Source organism: Bos javanicus, chromosome 22, assembly GCF_032452875.1.
Source record: "Bos javanicus breed banteng chromosome 22, ARS-OSU_banteng_1.0, whole genome shotgun sequence".
NCBI classification, from domain to species: Eukaryota; Metazoa; Chordata; class Mammalia; order Artiodactyla; family Bovidae; genus Bos; species Bos javanicus.
This window is the reverse complement of record NC_083889.1, coordinates 45,999,339-46,024,990: the sequence shown is the minus strand read 5'-3', so window position 1 is coordinate 46,024,990 and position 25,652 is coordinate 45,999,339. Positions and strand designations below refer to the sequence as shown.

At 37.4% G+C, this 25,652-nt stretch overlaps 1 protein-coding gene across 4 annotated transcripts in view; it reads left to right on the top strand.

Moving 5' to 3' along the window:
• The window catches only part of CACNA2D3 (calcium voltage-gated channel auxiliary subunit alpha2delta 3), a 903,838-nt gene that overhangs the window by 845,155 nt on the left and 33,031 nt on the right, over nt 1-25,652 (top strand). For all 4 annotated transcript variants that reach the window (XM_061396642.1, XM_061396641.1, XM_061396640.1 and 1 more), the window contains one exon: nt 1,326-1,437. In XM_061396642.1, the coding sequence (XP_061252626.1) occupies nt 1,326-1,437 (112 nt within the window). The remainder of the gene's footprint in view (nt 1-1,325; nt 1,438-25,652) is intronic.

Sequence of the window (25,652 nt, the reverse complement as noted above, 5' to 3'; positions counted from 1 at the left end):
TTATGCTTCAACTCCAAACCCGCAATCAATTTCCTCAGAATAATTAAAGCTCTCTAAAAAGGCCTGTATATAAAAGAATCACGTAAGGATATAAACACTTAAAACACAGCTTTCTGATCACCCAACAATTACCTGGTTGTTACCAAACAGTTGTTTTGCACTCAGTAACTCTGTGATGCCTGTTAGTGCTGGCAGCCTCCCAGATGGACATTCTATGAAACATCTAATGCTGGTTCTGACATCCAAACCAGTTGCATTTGGAATATACCTGGAGAGATTGTTACAAATATACATTTATATCCACGTTAACATCATAGGAAGTTTGAGTTTTGGGAATCTATAAGTAAATGTTCTAGTGGAAAAATGTTCATGAGTAAACCTCTTGTGAAGAGTACCTGTATTGCTAGCGTCTCCATTTTACAGGTGAGAATACTGAGGATTAGCTAAAAGTAGTGAAGCAGGAATTTGCACTCCGAACTCCTCTGACTTTACCTTTAACTACTATGCTAATGATATCTATCATCATTGTCATCATCACTAATGGCTTCATGAGAATACTGGCTTTATTTTTGTCTTTTAAACAAAAGTATTGCACTAAGTACTCAGCATATATTGTTTAAATGAGTTCTCAAATCAACCTCTAATAGAAGAACTATATCATGCCCAATTTAAAAATTTAAAATATCAGGTTTTGAAATTTGCCTACTGGACATAACTTGTTTAAATTATTTAGTAGACCACCAAGTCCTTACCAAGTACCTACTATGTATTTACCCATGTACCAGGGTTATTTAGTACTATCTTTCCACACAAGGAACTTCACAATAGTAGGATTAGGTTCATGGCTGTGTTTCATAGACATTACGTATTTTACTATTCTGTATTTCAATTTTGTTTCTGTAATAAAACCATGTAATTGTATTATGACCTTTATCTCACCCTAAATAATACGGTGTAGCTTATATTTTATACATTTATTCGGATGTATACGTGTGTGTGTGTTTTTGTTGCTAAGGTCACGTAAGTCTGAGGCCAGAGACCCAGTGAGTGATGTTGTACCAGAAAGTAGAATTCTTGAGATGCATAAATGATAGTTGATCACGCCAACAGAACTGCTTGAGGAATTATAGCTTATAGAGTTGCTTGGCAGATGAAATCACTTGACTAATTAGAAAATAATGCATTATGCTGTGCCTAGAAAAATCACAGAGCAGCAGGAGCGGAACTGTGTTCTGAGTTACTGTGGGCTGCCAGTCACAACAAAGCCAGTGCCTTGTATTCTTTATCTTTTTTTTTTTTTTTTTTTTTTCCCCTTATCCCTACAGCCCAGAAATTGAAACAGACCCTGGAGCCTTGTGACACTGAATATCCAGCGTTCGTCTCTGAGCGCACCATCAAGGAAACCTCAGGGAACATTGCTTGTGAAGACTGCTCCAAGTAAGCACCCCTCCCCCTATCCCCCGCCTCTTTCTGTCTGGTAGAGACCTTTCCCAGATGGGCCAGTGCGGCTGCCATGCCCAGGATTACGATGAGAGCTGGAAACATGGCTGCCCTCTTGTGTGAGGAACTATTTTCATCAGCTTGGAAGGAGCACCACTTGGCTTTGTTAGAGGGATCGTTTAGAGTTTGGGATGCATTCAAATGTATGAAAATATGTCCTAGAATATAAGAGATTTTTAGCCCAGTTTGTAGATGGTTGGAAGAAGTCCTAATTGGTTTTTTATCCCAATTAACAGTTGGAAATTTATTTCACCAATTGGGGGAAATTTCTCAGATGTTTTTGTTGAAGGCTCCAAGCCTTCAGGATTCACCCAAATCTGACATATTCGGAATTATTTCTTGGTGGCTTAATATGAGTGTCCCTGATTATTAATGAAGTTAGACCTCTTTCACTGGTTTTATTGATCATTTGGAGTCTCTGGCTTCTTCTTTCCTGTTAGCAGTTCTCTCTTGGGCGGTGGGTCTATTCTTACTGACTTGGACATTCTTTTTGTGTTCCAGATATGATTTCTTTGCAGTCCTGTGCTTTGTATGTGTCTTCTTATTCCTTGGTCTGTCTTTTCACTTTTTATAGGCATCTTTAGATGCATGTAAGTTTTCTTTTGCTTTTATTTTCATGTGGTCAAATTTATTTTTTTTTTCTTTGATTTGTGCATTTTGTGCCTTGTTTCAGAAACTAGTCTCTACCCTAATGTAATACATATATTCTCATATATTTTTATTCTGAACACATTAAAAAGTTGCCTTTCACACTTAGAACTTTAATGCCTCTGGAATTTATTTGTGTGAGTTTCATGATTTAGAGGTCTAATTTCATCCTTTTCCATATAGTTGGCCTGTTAACCAGCACTTTTTACTTGGTATTTTTTTATTTTCCAATAGATTTATTATGACACCTGTGTTATAGGCTGGGTTCCCATCTATGTGCAGCTCTGCTTTTAGGTTTTATGGTTTTTGTGTCAACACCATATCTGTTTAATTATTATAGCTTTGTAATGTGACTTGATAGCCAGGAGGAAAAAAATCTGTTTCTCTTACTCTTCTTTTAAGTCAGCCTAACTGTTTTTGCCTCTTTACTCTTCTATATTAATTTTAGAGCAAGCTAATTAATTTTGATGAATTATGCTAGGGTTTTGATTACAATTACTATAAGTTATAAATTAATTTGTAGATAACTGCTATTTTTATGATATTAGACCTTCCCACTTATAAGCTAAATATCTCTATTTATTTACATGCTTCTCAATACAGTTTTGTAATGTTATGTTAGAATTATACCTAAACAGCTTATGAGATTTTGCTTTCAGAAATGGCATATATTTAATATGATATTATCTGATTGGTAATTGCTAACATATGAGAATCTCACTGATTTCTGAACATTATATATCCTGTACCCAGCTGCTAACTGCTCTTTTAGATCTAATAGTTTGTGTCTGGGTTCTTTTGGACTTTTTCTCATACATATTAATATCATTTGTAAAATTTTTCCTTTCTAATCTCCACACTTAATTATTGTTTTATTGTGCTGGACTTCTGATTCATTTGTTGAATAGAAACCATGAGAGTAGGAAACTGTGTATTGTTTCTAATTAAAAGAATCACTTCTGATAATTCCATGTTAAGTATGATGTTTGCTATAGGGCTTTTAAATTGTAGGAAAATATAAATAATATAAAATTTACCATTGTAACTATTTTGAGTATATAATTCAAGGGCATCAAGCACATTCCCAGTGTTGTGCAACCTTAATTATTATCCATCTTCTAAATTGCTATGAGTTTTTGGTAACCGTTTATTAGGTTAAAGAAAACCTCTTCGAGTGTACTTGTTGCTCTGGTTGTTACTGTATGAAACTTGAGTGGATGATAAAATGTATGAAAATAAATTTTTTGCATCATCACTAAAATAATTTTAATTTTTAATATGTGTTTCACCAATATAATTTTTTAAAAATTTAAATCATGAGCTATATCATGTATGTCATAAATGTCTTTAATAGTACTGGGTTATGTAATATGAAACATACTTGCTTTTGCAGGATTGACTTTCATTGTTTGATTACAAAAAACAGAGGACAAAATTCATATCACTAGATTCATTTGCTCATACTGTACTGTGAACCTTTGCGTCTGTGTTCATAAAGGAGCGTGGCCTGTACTTTTCCTTCCTTTCATTTGACTTTGCTATCAGGGTCATTTTATTGTCACAAATTTACTTGAAGAGTCTATCCTCTTCCTCTAATATCTGTAACATTTTGTGTAAGATTAAATTATCTGCCTGTTGTAGATTTAGTAAAACCTATAAAACTATCAGTGATTGATGGGTTTTTGCTTATTTGTTTGTTTTTGTGTGAGTACATTTTCACTCATTAGTTTCTTTAATGGTTGCATGATATCTCTCTGGAATTTCCATTTGTTTTTTAGATGATTTTGGTGATTATATTTCTCAGAAAATCACCTATTGCATCTTACTCTTAAAGTTTATTGCATGCATTTATAAATAGTATCTTTTTATTACACATGTTACCTTATTTGTGATTTTCCCCTTTTAAATCACTCTCATTCCCCTGTCTCCTTCCCTCGGTTCCTCCTGTGTTTCCTCCTCTCCTCTCTCTCTCCCTCTCCACACTGGCACAGATATGTCTATTTTGTTTTTCTTTCCAAAGAATCATCATTGAGTTCGCTTCATTCTCTCTGTTTCTCTGACTTTCTGTTTCATTTATTTTGCTTCTTCAGTGTATCATTATCTTCTATGTTTTGGGGACTTACTCTTTTTTTTTTTTTAATTTTTCTACCATTTTGAGTTTGATACTTAACTTTTTCAGCTTCATTTGTATGTAAACATACATATATATATATATGATTTCTCTCTACATTCCAGCTTATCTTTGTAAATTTAATATAGTTTCATTGTTATTCAGCTCTAAGTTTTCTAACTTTCACTTTTTTTTTTTTGATCTGTAAATTTTTAAATAGTGTTTTAAGATTTCCTAATCTATGGGTTTTGAGGCTATCTTTTATTTTATTATTGATATCTAACTAAATGACAGTGTTGTCTATATAACAAATGTGTTTTAATATGTGTGGAGATTTGCTTTGTATTCTAGTATTTGTCTCTGTGGTTTTAAAAGCAAGTTTTATTCTCTAAAAGCTGAGTGTAGAGATTAATATGTATCCATTGGATCAGGTGTGTTTATTGTGTTTCAAACTTCTTTTCTTGGTCTAATTTAGATGTCAAGCTCTCACCAGGCTTATGTATTTTTCCATTTTTTCATGTCATTCACTTTGTTTTGCTTTCTATATTGTGAAACTATGTTACCATGGACATTTCTGTTCAAGAGAGGTATAGCTTCCTAATGAACCATTCCTTTTATCTTTTGTGTAATAACCCTCTTTATATGGAAGTGCTTTATGCTTTAATGCCTCTTTTGTTTGCTAATAGCATAGGATTAGGACTTCTTCTTTAGATAATATTTCCTAGGCACATTTACCCCACACACATACATTTTCGACTTTTCTGTCATTATGCATTACAATTATAAATAGAATGTAGCTGGATTTAAAATCTTATTATCTCTATTATTGACAGATTTAAACTTAAAATTTATTGTGCTTACCAGCAAGTTTGGATGCATTTCTATTATCATTTTATGTTTTTTTCTTCCCCATGTTTTTTTTTCTTTTTTCTTTCTTTTTTGCCGCCTATTATATTCATTCTGTTTTCTCCATTCCCTTGTTTCCCTTATTAGTATACTAGTGTATTCCAGTAAAGTATACATTCTGTTTCAGTTGGTCAGGATCTCTTCCTTCCAGGAAGATCTGTTCCTCCAGAGCAAACAAGGCCTTAGGACCTTTGACTTGGATTATATCTCATCTCTTTCATGTAGTATTTTCTAACATTTTAGTTCTACTGTGTTCTTAACCTACCAACTATATTATTATTATTATTGCTGCCTATAGTAAATGAGATGCTTACTGCTTTGTTTACTTACCATTGCCTTTTTTAAAACCATTGTTTTTGGTTCTACGGTATATTAGAAATTGATTTCAAGAATGACCTGGGAGTGACAAATTATTTCATTCTTTATTTAAATTCTTATTTAATATGTACTCTACAGTGATAGTTTAACTTCATACTATCTAAATTGATATTTTAAAAATCCTATTCCATTGTCTTATGACTTTTAGTTTTGCATCTTTGTAAGTAGTCTGGCTTTTCATTCCTCTCTGATGGTTTTTAAAGTGTGTCTCTTTAATGTTCTGATGTATCACTGAAGTGTATTTAGATTTAAATGTATTTCTGTTTGTGTACTTTATTCTATATAATTTCCTTAAGCATATTACAGTTCACTAATTTCCTTTTGATTGTGTCTAGTCTGCTGCTTAAAGTGTCCATTGAGATTCTTTTTTTAAGTATTGCATTTTTGAAAAAAATCAAGTATAGTTGATTTACAATTTTATATTATTTTCAGGTGTGCAGGGAATCCATTGCAATCTTAATAAGGTTGTTTTTTGTTTGTTTCTAGAAGTTTTATTTGCTTTTACTAAAATCTGTGTTTTTTTACATAGAGCCTTAATCTCAAGTTTCTACACACAATAGTATAGGCCTTTTAAGATTATTTTAATAGTTAACTTTCTGAGGGTACCAATCCTGTTGTTTCTTGTGTCTGCTTTCTTTCCTGGTTGATCATTTCTCATGTGTTTTGTCATTTTTGACTGTGAACTGATCTTTGCTATTTATTATTTTTGTGGGAAGAGATTAGAACCTGGGTTTCTTCTCATAATAGACTTACACTTGGGCTTCGATTGTGTGTCCTATTGGTATTGACTGCCTGGGAATAATTGTTATGTAAGTTTTTGTATTTAGGAGTCCCTGTATTGTATAACTAGAATGAATATTTTTCCTAAGCAGCAATAGGCTTAAAGTTTTCTCACACTAATATTCTTTATCCCATTCAGAGTCCTGGACAGCAGCAGATTACCAGGATTTTACACTTAGCCTATAAATGTGCAAGTGGGCTTTTAGTGTCTTTTCTTGTAAGTTCATTTGCATTTAAACACACTTGTTTTGTTTTATTACTTCATCCAGCATCTCTAAGTGTTTAGAACAGAACAGCATCTGTCTTTGCCCAGTGCCATCTTACAGTCTACTGTAGCCGCTGAGGACTTTAGACCCATCACAGGAAAGCACTGAATCACAGTGGTTAGTGCAGGGCCTGTGGAATCACAGGGTTCAGAGTGTGAGTCCTAGTGTCATGAACTGCAAATTGTGTGACCTTGAGTAAAAACCGAAACTCTCTGACACTCAGCTTCTTCCTGGGTAATTTGGGGGATAATAATAGTGAGCATAGCATTAGCTTTTTGTGAGATGTAAGTGGGAAATTTTATGCTGTGAATTGACATAATGCTTGGAAGAGAGTAAGTACTCAATATCCGGCCACACTTAACTGAAAGTAAGTCACTCAGTCGTGTCCGACCCTTTGCGACCCCATGGTCTATACAGTCCATGGAATTCTCCAGATCAGAACACTCAAATGGGTAGCCTATCCCTTCTCCAGCAGATCTTCCCAACCTAGGAATCGAATCAGAGTCTCCTGCATTGCAGGTGGATTCTTTACCAGCTGAGCTACCAGAGAAGCCCATGGCCACACTTAACACAAGTATAATATCATACCAACTTAGTATAAACAATTTTAACCTCCAGAAACCATTCTCTTGAAATGTGAATGTGCCTTTTCATAGTCTACCATCAGTTCACTTCTATAGAATTCCCTGGAGAAAGAGGTCTCTCAGATGACCAGTTCATGTATAACTTAAGTACTGTTGACTATTCATGGCTCTGTGGCTCTGTCAAGTGACCCTCTTGGTTTTATAATACTCATGAAACCTTTTGAGCAGAGCGGTATCATCTCTCCAGTCATCATGACTACAAACTCCATGAGGTGGCCAATATCTCTTAGCAGACGATAGATGATCATACTCAGTGGAGTAAGTTAATTTTCTCATTTCCATTCTAAGTGAGAAAACAAATAGAACCAAGATGGACAACTGCTAGGGCAATCAGTATTTTTCCTTGTTGACTTGCTGATAGAAACCAAGGAGATGAATGCTGCTTGATGAAAACCAAGATTTCAAACTAAACAGAAGACCACCTTTTGTTCACTGGGAGGTAAATGTGTTCTTGCTACATCCTGGAATCTGTATAGGGTGCTTTAGGGAAATCAAGGACGGATAAGATAATGAAGTAGATGCTGAGGTACTGACACCTCCCATGACTAGTCTGTTCCACAGTGTAAATTCCACACTTGCAGGAGTGTGGGTTGAAAACTCACAGGAGGTTGGGAAGTTGAGAAGGCCATGTACAATTTGCTGGCAGCAGTGAAAAGATAAGATTTTGCTTTCAAAGCTTTATTTCAAGGCCACTGCCCAGCAGCTCTGTCAAAAACTATGAAGGCAAAAAACAGTAAAGGTTCTGGGGTCTGAGTGAGGAGAGAAACAGGGACTTGTGCTTTTCCTTTTTCTTTTTTAAATTAATTATTTTTTTATGTATTTGATTGCAGCAGGATTCTTAGTTGCAGCACTCGGGAGCTTCAATATTCACTGTGGCATGGGGATCTTTTATTAATAGTTGGGGCATGTAGACTTAGTTGCGGCATGTGGGATCTAGTTTCCCGGCCAGGGATGGAACCTAGGCACCCTGTATTTGGTGTCTTAGCCACTGGCTAACCAAGGAAGTCCCTTTTCTTTCTTTTTAACTAAAAATTTTATTAACTAGAACAAATACAGAGAAGTGTACAAACCATAAGTTTGCCAGTTGATTAGTTTTCTCACAAAGGGGACACATGTATGTAACTAGCACTCAGGCTAAGAAGTGAAAGAACATTACCAGCCTCACAGAAGGTCCTCCACCTCTCCCTTTCTGTGCACAACCTCCACTTACCATATGATAACCCCTCTCTAGATTTCTAACATCATAGATTGGTTTTGCCTGTTTCTAATATCTAGTTTGTTGTTATTATTCAGTCGCTCAGTCATGTCCGACTCTTTGTAACCCCATGGAGTACAGCACACAGGCTTCCCTGTCCTTCGCCATCTCCTGGAGCTTGATCAAACTCATGTCCATTGAGTCGGTGATGCCGTCCAACCATCTCATCCTCTGTCTTCCCCATTCTCCTCCTGCTTTCAATCTTCCCCATCATCAGGGTCTATTCCAATGAGTCAGCTCTTTACATCAGGTGGTGAAAGGATTGAAGCTTCAGCTTCAGCAGCAGTCCTTCCAGTGAATATTCAGGGTTGATTTCATGTAGGATTGACTGGTTTGATCTTGCTGTCAAGGAACTCTAATTTGTGAAATGACAATTTAGTTTTGAAAATATGAGAGCTGATACATAAATTACCTTAAAGGAGGTTTCTAAGAAATTTGCCTGGGGGAAAAAAAATAGGACTTTAGGAAAAAAATTAAAACTAGCTTAGAACTTCAATGAACATTTCTTGATTCTGTGTTATATCCTAGACGCTGGGCTACACTGTGGGGAGTTAGCAATGAATGGGGCACACATGATTCCTTCCTCATAGAGTTTACAAAGAAGTAACTAGGCAGTGTCAGCCCCCCATGCTTCATGCCGGATTAGAGAGTAAATTTCACACAGCAGCATGGAAGGGAGGCTTGGAGTGGTCAATAGCAGCTTCCCTGGGGCTTCCCCCATGGTCCAGTGGTTAGAAATCTGCCTTGCAGCGCATTGGGTGCAGGTTTGATCCCTGGTAAAAGAAGTAAGATCCCGTATGCCACAGAACAACTAAACCCACGCGCCACAAGTAAAGGGTCCATGCGCTGCAACAGAGAGATCCCATGTGCCACGACCAAGGCCCCAGCGGAGCCAAATACATACATATTTTTTTTTTTAAAGAGAGCTACCTGAAGAAAGTATAGAATTAAAAACAGAGAGAGGCTTCCTGGATAAAAGTAACATCTAATGTAAGAACGCCAAGTGCGGAGAAGTTAGCAAGTAGAAGTATCCAGACAGATGGAAGAGACTCATGGAGACAAGAAAAATTGTGGTTTGTTCAACAAATGTTTACAAGGGAAGCTGGGACACAGAGGTAGAGGTGAGACGAGAGGAGGCAAATAAGGCCCAAGTCACGTGGCCCCTATGACCCTGTCACAGAGCACTAGTTCTTTAAGGACTTGTACTGCTACCCTGACACCAGTGTGGACTAACACAGAAGTTTAAGGGTAGGGAGGAAAAGTGGTCAGATTTCAGATGATGGGAGAAATGACAGTAATGGTGACGCTAGACCAACCTTTGAAGCAGAAACTTCTGATTCAGACAGGCCGTGTGCTGCACCTCTGAATGTAGCCCCCCAGCACATACACACACAGCCTGGTTCTCATCGAGCCGCCTCAGCTGTTTCCACCTCTTCATTCTCCTCTTCCTCTTTTTAGGGATTAGAAATTAACAAGTTGGCTGGGGTGACTAGTTGAATGAAAAGTCAATTCATGACTGTTTTTTTTTTTTTTTCCTAATCCAAAAATTTTTGTGAGGCTTTGTTACAAATTTTTGATACAATGCTCTTATCACATCAAAATAGACTCATAAAGAATAGTCTCACTGACAGCTTTTGAAGGATTAAACTCTTTTTTTCTTGTTTTTGCATGTCTCATTCTCTCTGTCTTTCCTTGTTCCATTTTATGAAGTGGAATTTATTAGAAGATGTATGTATTTATTAAAGAATGAAGATAGCATTTTGCATTTTGTATGAGCTTTGTATTCTTGAAATGCAGTATGTCAATGACGGAAACACTGTTATCTGGCTTTTGGTGACAGTCCCTTGTGACAGCAGGTAGACTTTTCAGTACAATGGCCAATAGGTTTGGTGGCAAACAGGCAGCTGAATTTGCCCTTCTGCTTTACATTCTATACGTGTAGAAATTTGTCAACTTTTGCCTTGGAAAGAATGAGCTTTTGCAGGATGAGTTCTCTAAAATAGTTACTAATTTTTGACTAGCTTTGTAGGTAACTTCAGGTCAGCGCCAGTGACATTCAAAAATAACACAATTCTACAGCATTTGGCGACGAGTGAGTTGGAAACTGAGTTTGGTGAAAATTACAGTATTTCAAAAATTACGCACTAAGATCTTTTTCAAAGAAAAACATCTCGCCTCCCGCAATGGAACATACAAAACTGTGTCCATTACAAACCATTTTCAAGGCAGCGATTACTTTCCTCCACAAGCAATGGCAAACCATAGAGCAACCAGAGCACTGCGCGCTTCCCACGGGATTGTGCTTCATGCGGCAGTCTGCTGGTGGCTGTCGTTAACTATAGGCATCAGATAACCCTGGTGTCTACACATCTTGATAAAACTCAGGAAACCATGTCAGGTGCTTCTAGCCATATTATAAAAGTCTTTTTGGTCTCCAACAGTCTTTGAAGACTGGCTGCTCCCAGCTCAGTCTCTGTGTCCTGTTTCCAGAAGCCCTTGTTGGTTTTATATGGAAAAACCATCAAGAGGTGACTCAGTTGCTCTAAATAGAAACCATCACATTGGCAACTCCAAAAGTGGACATTTATCTGTCTATAGCATAGACAGATATATTTTAACAGAGGGGCAGTATGTGATGTTTAAAAAAGGATTTTCAAAAATATAGGGTTTATTAAGAATGCAGGAGCCTAAAAGAAAATAAGAATTTACATAAGAATGTCATTAGGGTTGGTGGTTTGGCTACTTTAACCAATAATTTTCGTCATTCAATATCCCACTGATTATTAAATTAATCTGTTATTCAAACAGCAATCTAAAACAACTCAACCCATATTTTCTGGGCATTTGTGACTGTCAACAAGCTTAACAAAATTGAATATCGAAAAGAATGTGATGTTTTAACTATTTTCCAGTACATTGCTGTTTTTCTTGATACCCCCTCATCCTTTGATGAGAAAGGGATCCACAAAGGTTCCCTTGGAATGGGAATCAATTGCTGAGTTAAATATTTAACAATTTAAAAAATAATTAATCAGGATGAAATTAAACATGTGTCACATATTTAATGCCAGAGCTTTAAAACCCTTGTCACATTTCAGTGCTGGCAAGATATTACTTTCTAAGGCAAATTAGATTTTTATATTGTTGTTTTGTGTGTCTCTGTGTGTGTCTGTCCTTTTTATGCGGTAATATTACTCACTGCTTTTCATAAGAATTATGTTGCCATCAGTTTCACTTTCGGATCTGCACACAAGTTTTGCTCATCTTCCTGGAAGCCCCAAAAGCTGTGGCTACACTTTTCTTCTCTCATCACATCTCCCCATGCGCCTTTCATTTGTCCGCTAAACTGAAAGAAAGTAATTGGTCTCGAAGCTGTGTTGACATGTTTCGTGGGCTACAGTTCAGAGAACCATAGTTCAGGGATTCCATTTTCCTACAAACGAATCCAATTTCCTGTTGAGGTCTTAGGCTGGGTGGGCGATTTACCGCAAATTCTTCAGACTGTTCTCGGCCAATGCCCTGCAGGTGTTGTTACCAAGTGGGTCTTCTGGAAACAACCTGTAAAATGCACCCACTGCACAAGGGGGGCATGGTGTCTTCCTGGAGTAAAGACTGAGAGAATAGATTCTGGGACTGGGATACCATCTGGGCTGCAGCACTTAAGCATGCAAAGATTTTAACCAATAAGTATTGTAGGTTTCAGTCCACTCATCTCTGAAAGGGCTATGATACCTGCCTCACAGGACCTGTATGTGGGATAAAAAAAGAAAAAATTGTAGCCCCCATATTTATCACAGTGCCCAGCCCAGAGTAAACGCTTCATAAATGGGAGATATTTTTATAGCACACCCATCTGTGTCGACAGCATTGTAGGAAAACCACAGAACTCCAGTCAGCCCCCTCCTCCAGATTTCTTAGCCTGGAAGGTAAAACTAATAGTTTCAATCAGGAAAAGTCGTTGGTGGGGTTTTTTTTTGCTCCAACGAGACAGTCCTAGATAAAGTAGATCTTGGAATTTTGCCACTTCTTGGATCTACTTGAGCTCTCGGCTCATAAAAAATTTGGAATTCTGAATTAGGGACTACACATATTCAATAGTGATCAGATACTTCATTACACAAATTAGATACAGACTTTGCCAGTGGGAGTACATTAGTGTCATGAATAATATAATTTGTAGGCGTTAAAATGTAACAGTTTTTAACCACTTAATTTGTAAGCATACACTAATTTGTTGAAATATTTTTGTATCTCCTGCTCTATAGATTCTTGCCAAACTACTGTACTCAATCTTGTTTTAAATGTGTAAATAAATGTGATTCAATTTCCCATGAAATAATCATCGACCCTTTTAAGCAGGCTTTAATTCAGTTCCAAACAAGACAACTTTCCTACTCTACAGTGAAATTAACACCAAGGGTCAAGTTCTTTCCTTTGAAGACTGAGGGTAATGCCCTTTATTTTTCTCCAGGTTTTCTCTTGGTGTCATTTACTCGCTTAGATCTCACCATGTTGGCTGGCAATGTGCAGAACATATATCAGCGAAATCAAAATCGTTCCTCTGTCTTTGAGTTTTACAGTGTCAAGTCCATGCATCTCAGAAGGTGGTATATTGGAATAACTCCTGGATTCTAAAAGGATGTGATTCTTTCCATCACCAAATACTTAAAATAGGGCTCTATCATGTCTAAGTTTTCACCAGTGTGTCATGTAATGTTGATGACCTGCCACTCATCCTTTAATAAAGCGCTACCTTCTTTTCATATTACGGTATGGACCTAGGCTTGAATCATTTAATATTAGCTCTTAGAGTGAATAACTTAGTTAGTGCTGTATGTTTTTGGTTGCTAAAAACATCTTGGCTTTAAAATTTTAAAGGGAGGAGGGAGAAATAAATGCTTATCTTGATAGCTTTATTTTGAATTTCTGAAATATTGCCAGAAGATGAAAATGTGGTCCCAAAACATTAGAATAATTGGGATTAAAACCTCTGATTGATTTTTGTACCAATTCTTCTGAGTCTCAGTTCAGTAAATCACTTTACTGGAGACAGGACTTCTGATTCTCTTTCTTAAATACTTAAAGAGGGAAAAGTGCCCTATTTCCAAAAGCAACAATGATTACAACTTTTGAGGTTCCAGATAGAACGGTCATTGTTGTGTAGATGTTACTATCTTTACTTGCCCTTTGATAAGCCATGTTTGGAGAGGTTTTAGTACAGGAAATGTTGTAAATTACTGTTTTCCCTCAAGAGTCCATGATGCAAAATGAGAGGGGCACATGTCTGTAATGACTAGGCAGGTCTCTACCTGACGTGAATTAGTCTCACAACAATTTCCCATTTGTATGTTTCTTAATGTGTGGGAAAGCTGGGTGGGAGCACATGTAAGTTTGTCTGGGCTCAGAGCACAGTGAGGCTTTCCTCTTCCATGCTGGAGGGTAGGAGACCATCAGAGCCAAAGAATATTTTTAGAATGTTTATTTGCATGCGGAATGGAGGAGTGCAGAGCTGTATCCACACTTGACGTTTGCAAGTGGCCTTTCTGCGGTGCATTGTCTCCATCCTGATGGCTGTCTCTGCTGTGACGCCCACCTCCCCTACCTCAAAGGGCTGTCTGTGTTCCTCCCTTGGGCTTCCCAGTGCTGCACCTGAAGTGGCTTAGCAAGTTGCCAAACCCCTATAGATGTGTGTTTATTAACTCTCCAGCTTGCCCTCCATTTGTTTAGCTTGGAAAGAGTTTATATATTCCTGTGGGTATTAAAAACCCATCTGATGTATTAAAGGAGCTCAAAGGATCGAAGAAGAAATGCTGCTTGAAATGCAGCTTATTGAATGTAGACATAAAACTTCTAGACACAAATCACTTTTTCAAGAGACATATTGTACACTCAAGAAGGAAATTCATTTTTTAATTATCAGCTTTTCTTTGGGACTTGGATTTTCTCTTTTTCCTCAGGTGACCTCCACTCCCCTCATTTTAGGATTGCTTATGATTTTGACAAGACCCCTTGGCGACATAAGATGAAAGGCATTCACCTCGATATAGTTTTCATGCCTAAGAAGAGGTCACCCAAGAACCTTAGCAAACACAGCATCCCCTGGCATCTTTGTGCATTTGAAAGAAAAATGGGTGGAGAGGGTACAAGATGAGGCTAAGAATCACTCATGATCCGTAATTATTGGAGGTGTAAATGATCAAAGTCTGAAGGAAGTGGGAGAAATTCTCAGGCTATAAGCATTATATCAGATGTTTCTCAAAACACGGATACACTGACTTTCAGGAAACAAATTATGCATTTCGCAATGATTCCATTTCTACTGAAGTACTCGCCTGTGCAATCTTGGATTATTTTGATAGATCCAAGCCTATATGAGAATATGATGACTGTTTATTGAATGCCTACTTTATGACAGGAGCTTCATGTTCATTTTTCCACATTATTTTTCTTTACATTTTTTCATTTCATATGCATTTCACCAAGTAGGAACGTGAGGCTCAGAGGAGTTAAGTCTCCAGACTGGTATTACAAAGCTACTGAGTACCAAATGTGAGTTGAGTCAAGGTCTCCCTGACTCTGAAACCTCAGAGAAGATTCCTGTGGCATCCAGTTGAGTGGCTGTCTGTCATGGTACCAAGTCACTTGTGTAGCCGCGTTTCAGACTGAGTTCATCTCATGGTCAAGGTTTGCTTTGAAAACTGGCAGTTTCACCATTCACTTGACCTATGGGAAGAAGTCTACAAACATCCCACTGGAAAAGAGCAATATGCTTCCTGAGTGCCACCTTCATGCAAATCTCTATTAAACCTACTTGGAGGTTCTCTCACAGTACTTACCCCATTACTGATCAAGCATCTGTTTGTCTTCCTCTCCCAGCAAATCAGGTGCCATGGGCTGGAATTATGGTGAAAAATAGCTCAGGCCTGGTGTCACGCAGACTGGGTTTTAGCTCTCAATGGGATCGCTTCTTAATTGGGTGACCTTTGCCAGCAAGTAAGTTATCCCTCTTAGTTGTCATCTGCTCATTTGTAAAAATGAAGATACTGATAATGCCTACAGGGTACTGGGTTGATGTGAACATCGCAAGATACAATTATAAAAAACACCTCATCCAGCACCTGGCATTTAGTTGGCATTCAATAACTGGGATGTCTTATACTCTTATATTTCTAGTACTTAACCTAGCCTTGTGTTTAAACCAGTGCTCAGAAAATTGTTGCTTGAGACAGTTTCCCAAGCGAATAGCCTTGTAAAGTGTGAGTGACAGGGGAGAGGATGTTTGTAATTCTGGTAGCTGAGACACCTGTTATTTTGTGTGATATTTGAAAACAAGTATGTGTTTTGAAAACAACTAGAAACTCAGATTCCCACAAGTGAAGAGTGAACTCTGTGATTCTCTTTAGGGAAAGAGAAGGTGGTCCAGAGTAAGGAGAGTCCTTTGCCAAGGTCCCACGGAGAAGGAGCTGCTGATGCCAGATTCAAAGCCCTATGATCCTTTTAGGAATCTTTCTCTCCATCAGTGTTTCTTCTCCATATCTGATAATTTAAAAATAACTATTAACTAAGTACATACATAAGTGAAATAAATAATGATACAAAGTATCATACACAAACTTGGTTGTTGTTTAGTCGCTAAGTAGTGTCTAACTCTTTTGCAGCCCCCTAGAACTATGGCCCGCCAGGCTCCTCTGTCCATGAGATTTTTCCAGCAAGAACACTGGAGTGGGTTGCCGTTTCTTTCTCCAGTGTATCTTCCCAACCCAGGGATTTAACCCATGTCTCCTGCATTGACATGCAGATTCTTTACCACAGATCCACTAGGGAAGTCCCCACAAACTTGGTAAATAAATCAAATAGTGCATATGGACATGCAATGAAAATTAAATCTTCTCCCACCAGTGACCCTTTGCAGTCTTTCTAGGGGACAGTCATTTCCAGAGATTAATGTATTCCTCCAGGGTTATCATATGCAAATATTAGATTGGTGCAAAAGTAATTGCGATTTTTGCATTGTTGAATTTGCTGTTTGATACTGTGGTATATTCATAAGTAAATGTGGTTATGTTGAACATCATTTTAATGCACATTTCTTGCTTTATTTATTTATTTTTGGCTAGTGACTTACTACTTGCTGTTTATATTTATTTTAAACCAGGGAAATGATGTTAGACAAAAAGCAAATTCGAGTGGTTTTCTTATTTAAGTTCAAAATGGGTCATAAAGCAGCAGAGATAACTCACAGCATCAACAACGATTTGGCCCAGAAACTGCTAATACAGTGCAGTGGTGGTTCAAGAAAGTTTTGCAAAGGAGACTAGAGCCCTGAAGATGAGGAACATAGTGGCTGTCTGTCGGAAGTTGACAATGACCCATTGAGAGCCATCATCGAAGCTGACCCTCTTACAACTACAGGAGAAGTTGCTGATGAACTCAGCATCATTTGACATCTGAAGCTAATTGGAAAGGTGGAAAAGCTTGACTAAGTGGGTGCCTTGTGAGCTGCATGTGCTAAATTGCTTCAGTTGTGTCTGACTCTTTATGATCCTATGGACTGTAGCCCCACCAGGCTCCTCTGTCCAAGAGAGCCTCCAGTCAAGAATACTGGAGTGGGTTGCCATGCTCTCCTCCAAGGGATCTTCCCCACCCAGAGATAGAACCTGCGTCTCCTGTGGCTACTGCATGGCAGGTGGATTCTTTACCACTGAGCCAGGAGGGAAGCCCTGCCTCAAAAAACAGCAACAATGCAACAACAATGAAGCATAGAATTGTGACGTGCAATGTCACACGCACGTCAGACTGTGACGTGCAATGAAAAGTGGGTTTTTATAAGACAACCTGTGACAACCAGCTCAGTGGTTGGACTAAGAAGTTTCAAAGCACTTACCATAGCCAAACTTGCACCAAAAAATGGTCATAGTCACTGTTTGGTGGTCTGCTGCTGGTCTGATCCAGTATAGCTTTCTGAATCCTGGTGAAACCATTACATCTGAGAAGTATGCTCAGCGAATCAATGAGATACACCAAAAACTGCAGTGCTGATAGCGAGCATTGGTCAACAGGAAGGGCCCGATTCTTCTCCATGACAACACCCGACCACATGTCACACAGCCAACACTTCAAAAGTTGAATGAACTGGTCTACAAAGTTTTGCCTCATCCTCCATATTCACCTGACCTCTCGCCAACCAGCTACCACTTATTCAAGCATCTTGACAACTTTTTGCAGGGAAAATGCTTCCACAATCACAGGAGGCAGGAAATGCTTTCCAAGAGTTCTTCAAATCCTGAGGGATGAATTTTTACACTAAAGAAATAAACAAATGTAGTTCTTGTTGGTAAAAATGTGTGGATTGTAATGGTTCCTGTTTTGCGTAATAAAGAAGTGTTTGCGCCTACTTGTAATGATTTAAAATTCACAGTCCAAAACCGCAATGACGTTTGCAGCAACCTAATAGAGAAACACAGGTACTTTAGATGTTTCGCCATTCATTTCTTACAGGAATGACAGTGTTGACTACACATACAATACCTCACCTTTTTCACTTGCTAGATTGGAAACTATCATCATGTCATTTTATAGGTTTGCTTTTTTTTTTTTTTTTTTTTAGTGGTTACCCAAGATTCCAATTTGGAGGATGTTTTCATATAACTTTCATTGAACTTTCAGGTTGTTCCAAAATGTTGGCTACTTGAGACAGTGTAGAAACGAATATTCTTGGGTAATAAGTAATTTATTTGTATGTATGGTACATTATTAGAAGAATCAATGGGTCAAAGTTTATGTAATTTTGATAGATCCTGCAAAAATGCACTCTGGATATGTTAAACCAATTTGTATTTCTACTAGTTTAGGAGAATATATGTTTATTATACTCTTAGCAACATAGTGTCTTATCAAAATGTTTCACCCCTTGCCATTCTGATACCCAAAAAATGGAATATCATTGTGGGTTTTCTTTTAATGATGTATGTTGAATACATTCCATATGTCTTAAAGCCATTTATATTTCCCTTTCTGTATACACTCTAAGTATATTCTTACCTCTGTTTAAAATTCCCTGCCAGTCCAGAGATTTGGACTTCATGCTCCCACTGTGGAGGACCCAGGTTCAATCCCTAGTTGGGGAACTAAGATCCCACAAGCCATGCAGCACAGCCAATATATATATATATATATGTATCAATTCCACCCCCTTCTATTTTTCTCTTAAGTTTTTAGTCCTATGTTGTTGGTCTCTTCTTTTGTATTGAGCTTATATAGTAAGAAGAGTAACTATTTATCCTATGTATTGCATTAAAAAGTCATAATTATGTTTTAAACACTTTTGGAATCATAATTATGCTTTAAACACTGATGACATAGCTTTTTTTTACCTGAAATATCACAGACATATTTTCTTGCCCTTACATATTTCTGCAACACAATTTTTATAATAGCCACACAGTATATAAATTTACTATTTTTTTAAACCAACCTCACTTAGGCTGTTTGTAATATTTGCTTTATAAGAAATGCCACCATACATGAATATCTTTATTCCTAAAACTCTATGTATTTATGTAACAATTTATTCTAATATCAATTCCTACAAGTACAATAACATAGTTCAGAACCATTCTTTGTTAAAATAAAACTTGATAAGAATCAGTTTCATAGTGTAAGTAAAAAATGTTTATTTTTCTTTTGATTCCTTTTTCTCTTGACTATTTTTGGACAAAAGCTATAACTTTTATGAAGAACAGATAATAGGTAGAAATTATTTTCAAGAAAATCTTCCTTCAGGAAGATATGACACCAACTGAGGGTAGAAACCTAAGTGGTACGAGTTTTTATTTCTCATATTCAGGTGATAGGATAAGCCTGTTTGTAATTTAACCTAAGACATAAGAAAAATAGAAAATACATTAGTGATAGGTTTATACATTTAGTGCTTTTGTTAGTAGTTATTTATAAATCTCCTCACATTATTTTTGAAAGTTCAGTTTTAACAAAAGATATTGCTAGTTTCTAGCAGGGTCCTAAGTTCAGTTAATTATTTCAACTTAATAATAAGCAACATTTGAAATGACATCATTTGGGCTTGTTGAGAGTCACAGAAAAATGAGCTTCAGAAACACATTTTGAATGTGTGAGCTTGGCTATAACTGTTCAGGAAAATTAAAACAATATGAAAAATTGTTGAGATTAATGACTGCTGATTAAAACAGGATAAAGTCTCAGGATGTATAAAGTCACACAGTTCTCTAGCAGGTCTGTGTGTTCCAGAATGCTGATCTCAGTCCATAGTAAATCTCTCAAGTTAATTATGTTAATACTATTGATTCCAAACATTTCCTGACTGGCCTATTCATCTATTCTTATGTACACTTCTCCATTCAGATGCATGCCTCTGAAGCTCTGAAAATGGAATTGTTTTTTAAGAAAGAGGAGAAAAAAACCAGAGACTTGTTTTCTATATTTTCAAACTGTGCAGGCTAGAAAAGGAATTGTTGTACAGTTAAGTTACTTTGGATAATTCTAACAGTACTTTCAAGCTAGATCTCTACATGTTATGTAAAGTGGTGAATTCAGATAACTGTCTACTAAAGATGGCTTAGGTAGAGATTAAAATATGTTAGTGCCAGTGATAGAGCTGACTCAAAAGAAAGGTCTCAAATACATATCAGCTTAAATTCTGCACCTAACCTTGCTCTGTAGATACAGCATCGGTCACACCAGGTGTTTTCTGAACTGTGATCTCAAGTTGGTTTAAAAAGTTAATTAGGGTCAAGTTAATGGCTATTCTTTTGCCACCTGTGCTGTGGGCAGCTTCATTAAACCATTTGACTTAGACTGCTACTGCTAAGTCACTTCAGTCGTGTCCGACTCTGTGCGACCCCATAGACGGCAGCCCACCAGGCTCCCCCGTCCCTGGGATTCTCCAGGCAAGAACACTGGAGTGGGTTGCCATTTCCTTCTCCAATGCATGAAAGGGAAAAGTGAAAGGGAAGTCGCTCAGTCGTGTCTGACTCTTAGCGACCCCATGAACTGCAGCCTATCAGGCTCCTCCATCCATGGGATTTTCCAGGCAAGAGTACTGGAGTGGGGTGCCATTGCCTTCTCCATGACTTAGACTATTAACCATGTAGTCAGCTAGCCATATTGTGATGACCTCCCATCTTAGATTATTAGAATATCCCTGTGATTTATTTATTTACTTTTAGCTGTGCCAGGTCTTAGTTGTGGCATGTGGAATATAGTTGTGGCATGTGAGCTCTTAGTTGCAACATGTGGGGATCCAGTTCCGTGACCACGAATTGAACCCACGCCCCCTGCACTGGGAGCATATAGTCTTAGCCACTGGACCAACAGGAAGATCCTGTGATTTATTTTTAAGATAATCACTGAGAACAAAGGAATTTGATTTTTTTTAAAGATGTCATTTTTCTACTTTGTTTTCTCTGTCAGAATATGTAGCAGTTGTTTTTAAACACAGGACAAGGCTCATCAGAATCAGCTGGTGGTACTTGTGAAAATGTATGTTCCTGGGCCTCACACTGCACCTACTGATTCCCAGGCTCCAGGAACAGGGTCTGGGAATTTTTATTTTGGCCAGATTCTCCAGATGAGAGAGACTTTCCTGGACTTCATTGCCAGAAGCATAAACTCGGCATCAAGTTTACTGGCATAAACTTGGGGGAGAAATCAGAAATAATTAAGAAGAAAAGAAAAGGAGAAGAAAACTGAGGTTAAGGCAATGCCAGAAGTTACGTGAGCATCTCTCCTTCCCAAAGATTCAGAGGTTATTCGCGGCGGTGTGTCCCTACTGCATATTCAGGGCTGTAACAGGGAGGTGTGGCTCTAATTCAACCAGGTTCAGAGAAAAATGGCTATCCCAGTATTGCAAGTTGAGTTTATGGAAAATGACTGACAGTTAAAAAGGGATGAGTGATCATGAGCTGTGAATCAGGCTTCGGGAAAACCTGAACAGAATCCACCCAGGCATCACTAGTACCTTGGGAGGAGAGATTTCAGAGCCTGTGTTACAGAATTTTGGAGAAAGCAGGTAATAAATACCTCCCTGTAAGAAGGTGTGCCAGACTATGAACAGAAGCTAAGATGCATGCAGTAAGTTACTGCCATCAGTTTAGAAAGGGGAGAAAATAAACAGAAATGAAGTTCTCCAGTTTACTACCATAGTGATTTTTAAAGAATGAGGCAAACTAACTGTTGAGTGTGTCATGACATACATTTTTCTTCTCATTTTATTATATATCCTATTTCTTTTTATAATTTGTCTTCTGTGATGTGACTTTTTTCCTTTTGAAGCAGTCTTTTTTTTTCCTCTTCTAGCATTAAATACATTTTAAAGCAAAAACTATGGAGTATGACAGTGCTATTTTTAAATGAAAGTAAGTATAGTTTATTCAATGCATTTATTTATGAGATTATTTGTTCTCTGCACACATGTGGTGGCAGACACCGTGGTAAGCAGTGGAGAGTGGGGACTGAGATTGTCTTTGTTCTTTATCACAGCTTCATGGTGTGCTACTGCATGGATGTATGAGAGTTTATCCCCAGGACTTTCTACTTCTGATAGGTGTTTTGATTGCTCAGAGATCTAACCTGCATCTCCTGTATTAGCAGGTGCATTCTTTATCACTGAATCACCAGGGGAACCCTGTATTTAGAAATACTGTCTTTTTAAATAAAACATGTTGCAAATAATTTTCTGGAGTTTGCCTTTTAACTTTTCAAGGAATTATTCTTTGATTTTTGTTAGAGATTTCCTATACTGTTCATTTTCTATTTCTTTGATTTTTGTTTTAACTTTATATTTTCTTCTGTTTATTTTGGGTTTTATATTTTTTCTAATTAAGGTAAAAGCCTCAATCATTATTTTTGAATAATTTTTCTTCTCTATAAACATTTAAATCTATAAATTTTCTTCTAAGAATGATAATAGTATATATTTCACAAACTTTGATATGCTGCCTTTTTACTGTTTTCTGGTTTAAAAATATTTTATAATATAATTTGTGATTTATTTTTTGACTTATATATTATTGAAGGCGTGTGGCTTAATTTTCCAAATATTTGGAAAGCTTATGGTTTACTTAATATATTTTATTTCTACCTCAATTCTACTGCAGCTTGAGATCATATTCTGTATGAGTTAAGCCCTTTTAAATGTACTGAAACATTTTATATCCCAATATATTGCCATCTTGGTGAATATTCCACATGCACTTGAAAAGAGTTTGTATTTGGCACTTGTTGGTTAGAGTACTTCATAAATGTCAGTCAGGTCAAGATGTTGATAACGTTGTTGAAATCTTCTATGTCCTACCTGATTTATGGTCTAATTGTTTTATCAAGTGCTAAGAAAGAGTTGCTAAAATCTCCCAACTATGATTGTGGATTTATATGTTTATATTCCATAAAAATCCTTTATTCCATAAATATTTGTTTCATTATTTTGAGATCTGTTTTTAGGTGCACACAGTTAGGATTTTTATGCCCTATTGATTAATTATCTTATTTTTACTATTAGGAAATGGCTATCTTAATCCCTGGTGATATTACCAGTCTTTAACTGATATTAATGTACCAAACCAGATTTCTTCTGCATGTTGTATCTTGTACCATTCTTTTACTTTCAACTCATCTGTGTGTTTATTTTTAAGTGCACCTTGTGGAAGCAGCATACATTTTTGGTCTTTTTAGTTCTTTTTGTTCTTGATGTTGTTTATGGTATCAGTCAGTTCACTCACTCAGTCATGTCTGACTCTTCATGACCCATGGACTGCAGGATGCCAGGCTTCCCTGTCCATCACCACCTCCCAGAGCTTGCTCAAACTCGTGTCCTTCAAGTTGATAATGCCATCCAACCATCGCATCCTCTGTCATTCCCTTCTCCTTGTTTCTTCATTCTTTCCCAGCATCAGGGTCTTTTGCAGTGAGTCAGTTCTTCGCATCAGGTGGCCAAAGTATTGGAGCTTCAGCTTCAGCATCAGTCCTTCCAATGAATATTCAGGACTGATTTCCTTTGGGATGGACTGGTTTGATGTCCTTGCAGTCCGAGGGACTCTCAAGAGTCTTCTCCAACACCACAGTTCAAAAGCATTAATTCTTTGGTGCTCAACTTTCTTTATGGTCCAACTCTCACATCCATACATGACTACTGGAAAAACCATAGCTTTGACTAGATGGACTTTTGTTGGCAAAGTTATTGTCTCTGCTTGTTAATATGCTGTCTAGGTTGGTCATAGCTTTTCTTCCAAGGAACAAGTGTCTTTTAATTTCATGACTGCAGTCACCATCTGCAGTGATTTTGGAAAATAAGAAAATAAAATCCGTCACTGTTTCCATTGTTTCCCCATCTATTTGCCCTGAAGTGATGGGACCGGATGTCATGATCTTAGTTTTTTCAATGTTGGATTTCAAACCTGTTTTTTCACTGTCCTCTATCACTTTCATCAACAGGCTCTTAGTTCCTCTTCACTTTCTGCCGTAAGGGAGTGTCATCTGCATATCTGAGGTTATTGATATTTCTCCCAGCAATCTTGATTCCAACTTGGGCTTCATTTAGCCTGGCATTTCACATGATGTGCTCTGCATAAAAGTTTATGATATAATTCATTGTATTTGTTCATATTTTTAATTTATATATGATAAAATTGGACAGGGAAGCCTGGTGTGCTACAGTCCATGGGGTCACAAAGAGTTGAATACGACGGAGCGACTGAGCTGACAGACTGCAACTGATGATAAAATTTGTTATTTTTGGCATAGAATCTTATCAATTTTGACTAATACTTATAGTTGTATATGTAGCATCACAGTTAAGATATATTAATAGCAGTTCCATTACCCTAGCGGAGAAGGCAATGGCACGCCACTCTGGTACTCCTGCCTGGAAAATCCCATGGACGGAGGAGCCTGGTAGGCTGCAGTCCATGGGGTCGCTGAGGGTCAGACACGACTGAGCAACTTCACTTTCACTTTTCACTTTCATGCATTGGAGAAGGAAATGGCAACCCACTCCAGTGTTCTTGCCTGGAGAATCCCAGAGATGGGGGAGCCTGGTGGGCTGCCATCTATGGGGTCACATAGAGTCGGACACGACTGAAGTGACTTAGCAGCAGTAGCAGCCATTACCCTAGAAAGTTTTCCTGAGATACCCAACTGTGGTCAACACCATCCCCAAAGCACAGTTCCTAGCAAACAGTGATGTTTTCTGTCCCCATGATTTGGTCATTTCCAGAGTATCACATAAGTTAAATCATGTAGAATGTAGCCTTTCAAGTCTGACTTCTTTTACTTGATGTAATACAATTGAGATTTTGTCGTGTTATATCTTATGTGTGTGCTCAGTCATTCAGTTGTGTCCAGCTATTTGTGACCCCATGGACTGTAGCCCCCAGGCTTCTCTATCCATGGGGTGTTCCCAGGAAGAACACTGGAGTTGGTTGCCCTTTCCTCCTCCGGTGCATTTTCCTGAACCCAGGGATCAATCCCACATTTCTTGTGTCTTCTGCATTGGCAGGTGGGTTCTTTACCACTGAGCCACCTGGGAAGCCTGTTATATCTTACAACAGCAGTTAATTCCTTTTTATTATTGAATAGTAGGCCAGCATATGTATCACAGTTTGTTTATCCATTCTCCAGTTGACAGACAGTTGGGTTGTTTGGATTTTTAATGATTATGAATAAAACCAGTGTAAACATTCACGTCGTTTATATGAACTTAAGTTGTCATTTCACTTGAATGCATACCTAGGAGTTGAATTTCAGGACTGTATGTTTAAATGTATAAGAAATTGCCAAATTAAATTTTATTAAATTTTAAAATGGCTGTACGATCTTGCCTTTTTGCCAACAGTGTATGACAGTTTCAGTTGCCCTTCATCCTTGCCAGCTTTTGATATTGTCATTTATATTTATTTATTTTTATTTTAGCCATTCTGAGAACAGCACACTGGCATGTCATTATAGTTTAGCATTTCTCTACTGGATAATGATTTTAGACTTCTTTTCTTATGCCTGTTTGCCCTCCATATATTTTATTCAATGAAATGTCTATTTAGTTGTTGTGCCAATTTTTAAAACTGGAGATATAATTGACATATGACATTACATTAGTTTTGGGTGTATAGCATAATGATTTTATTTTCTCTGGAACT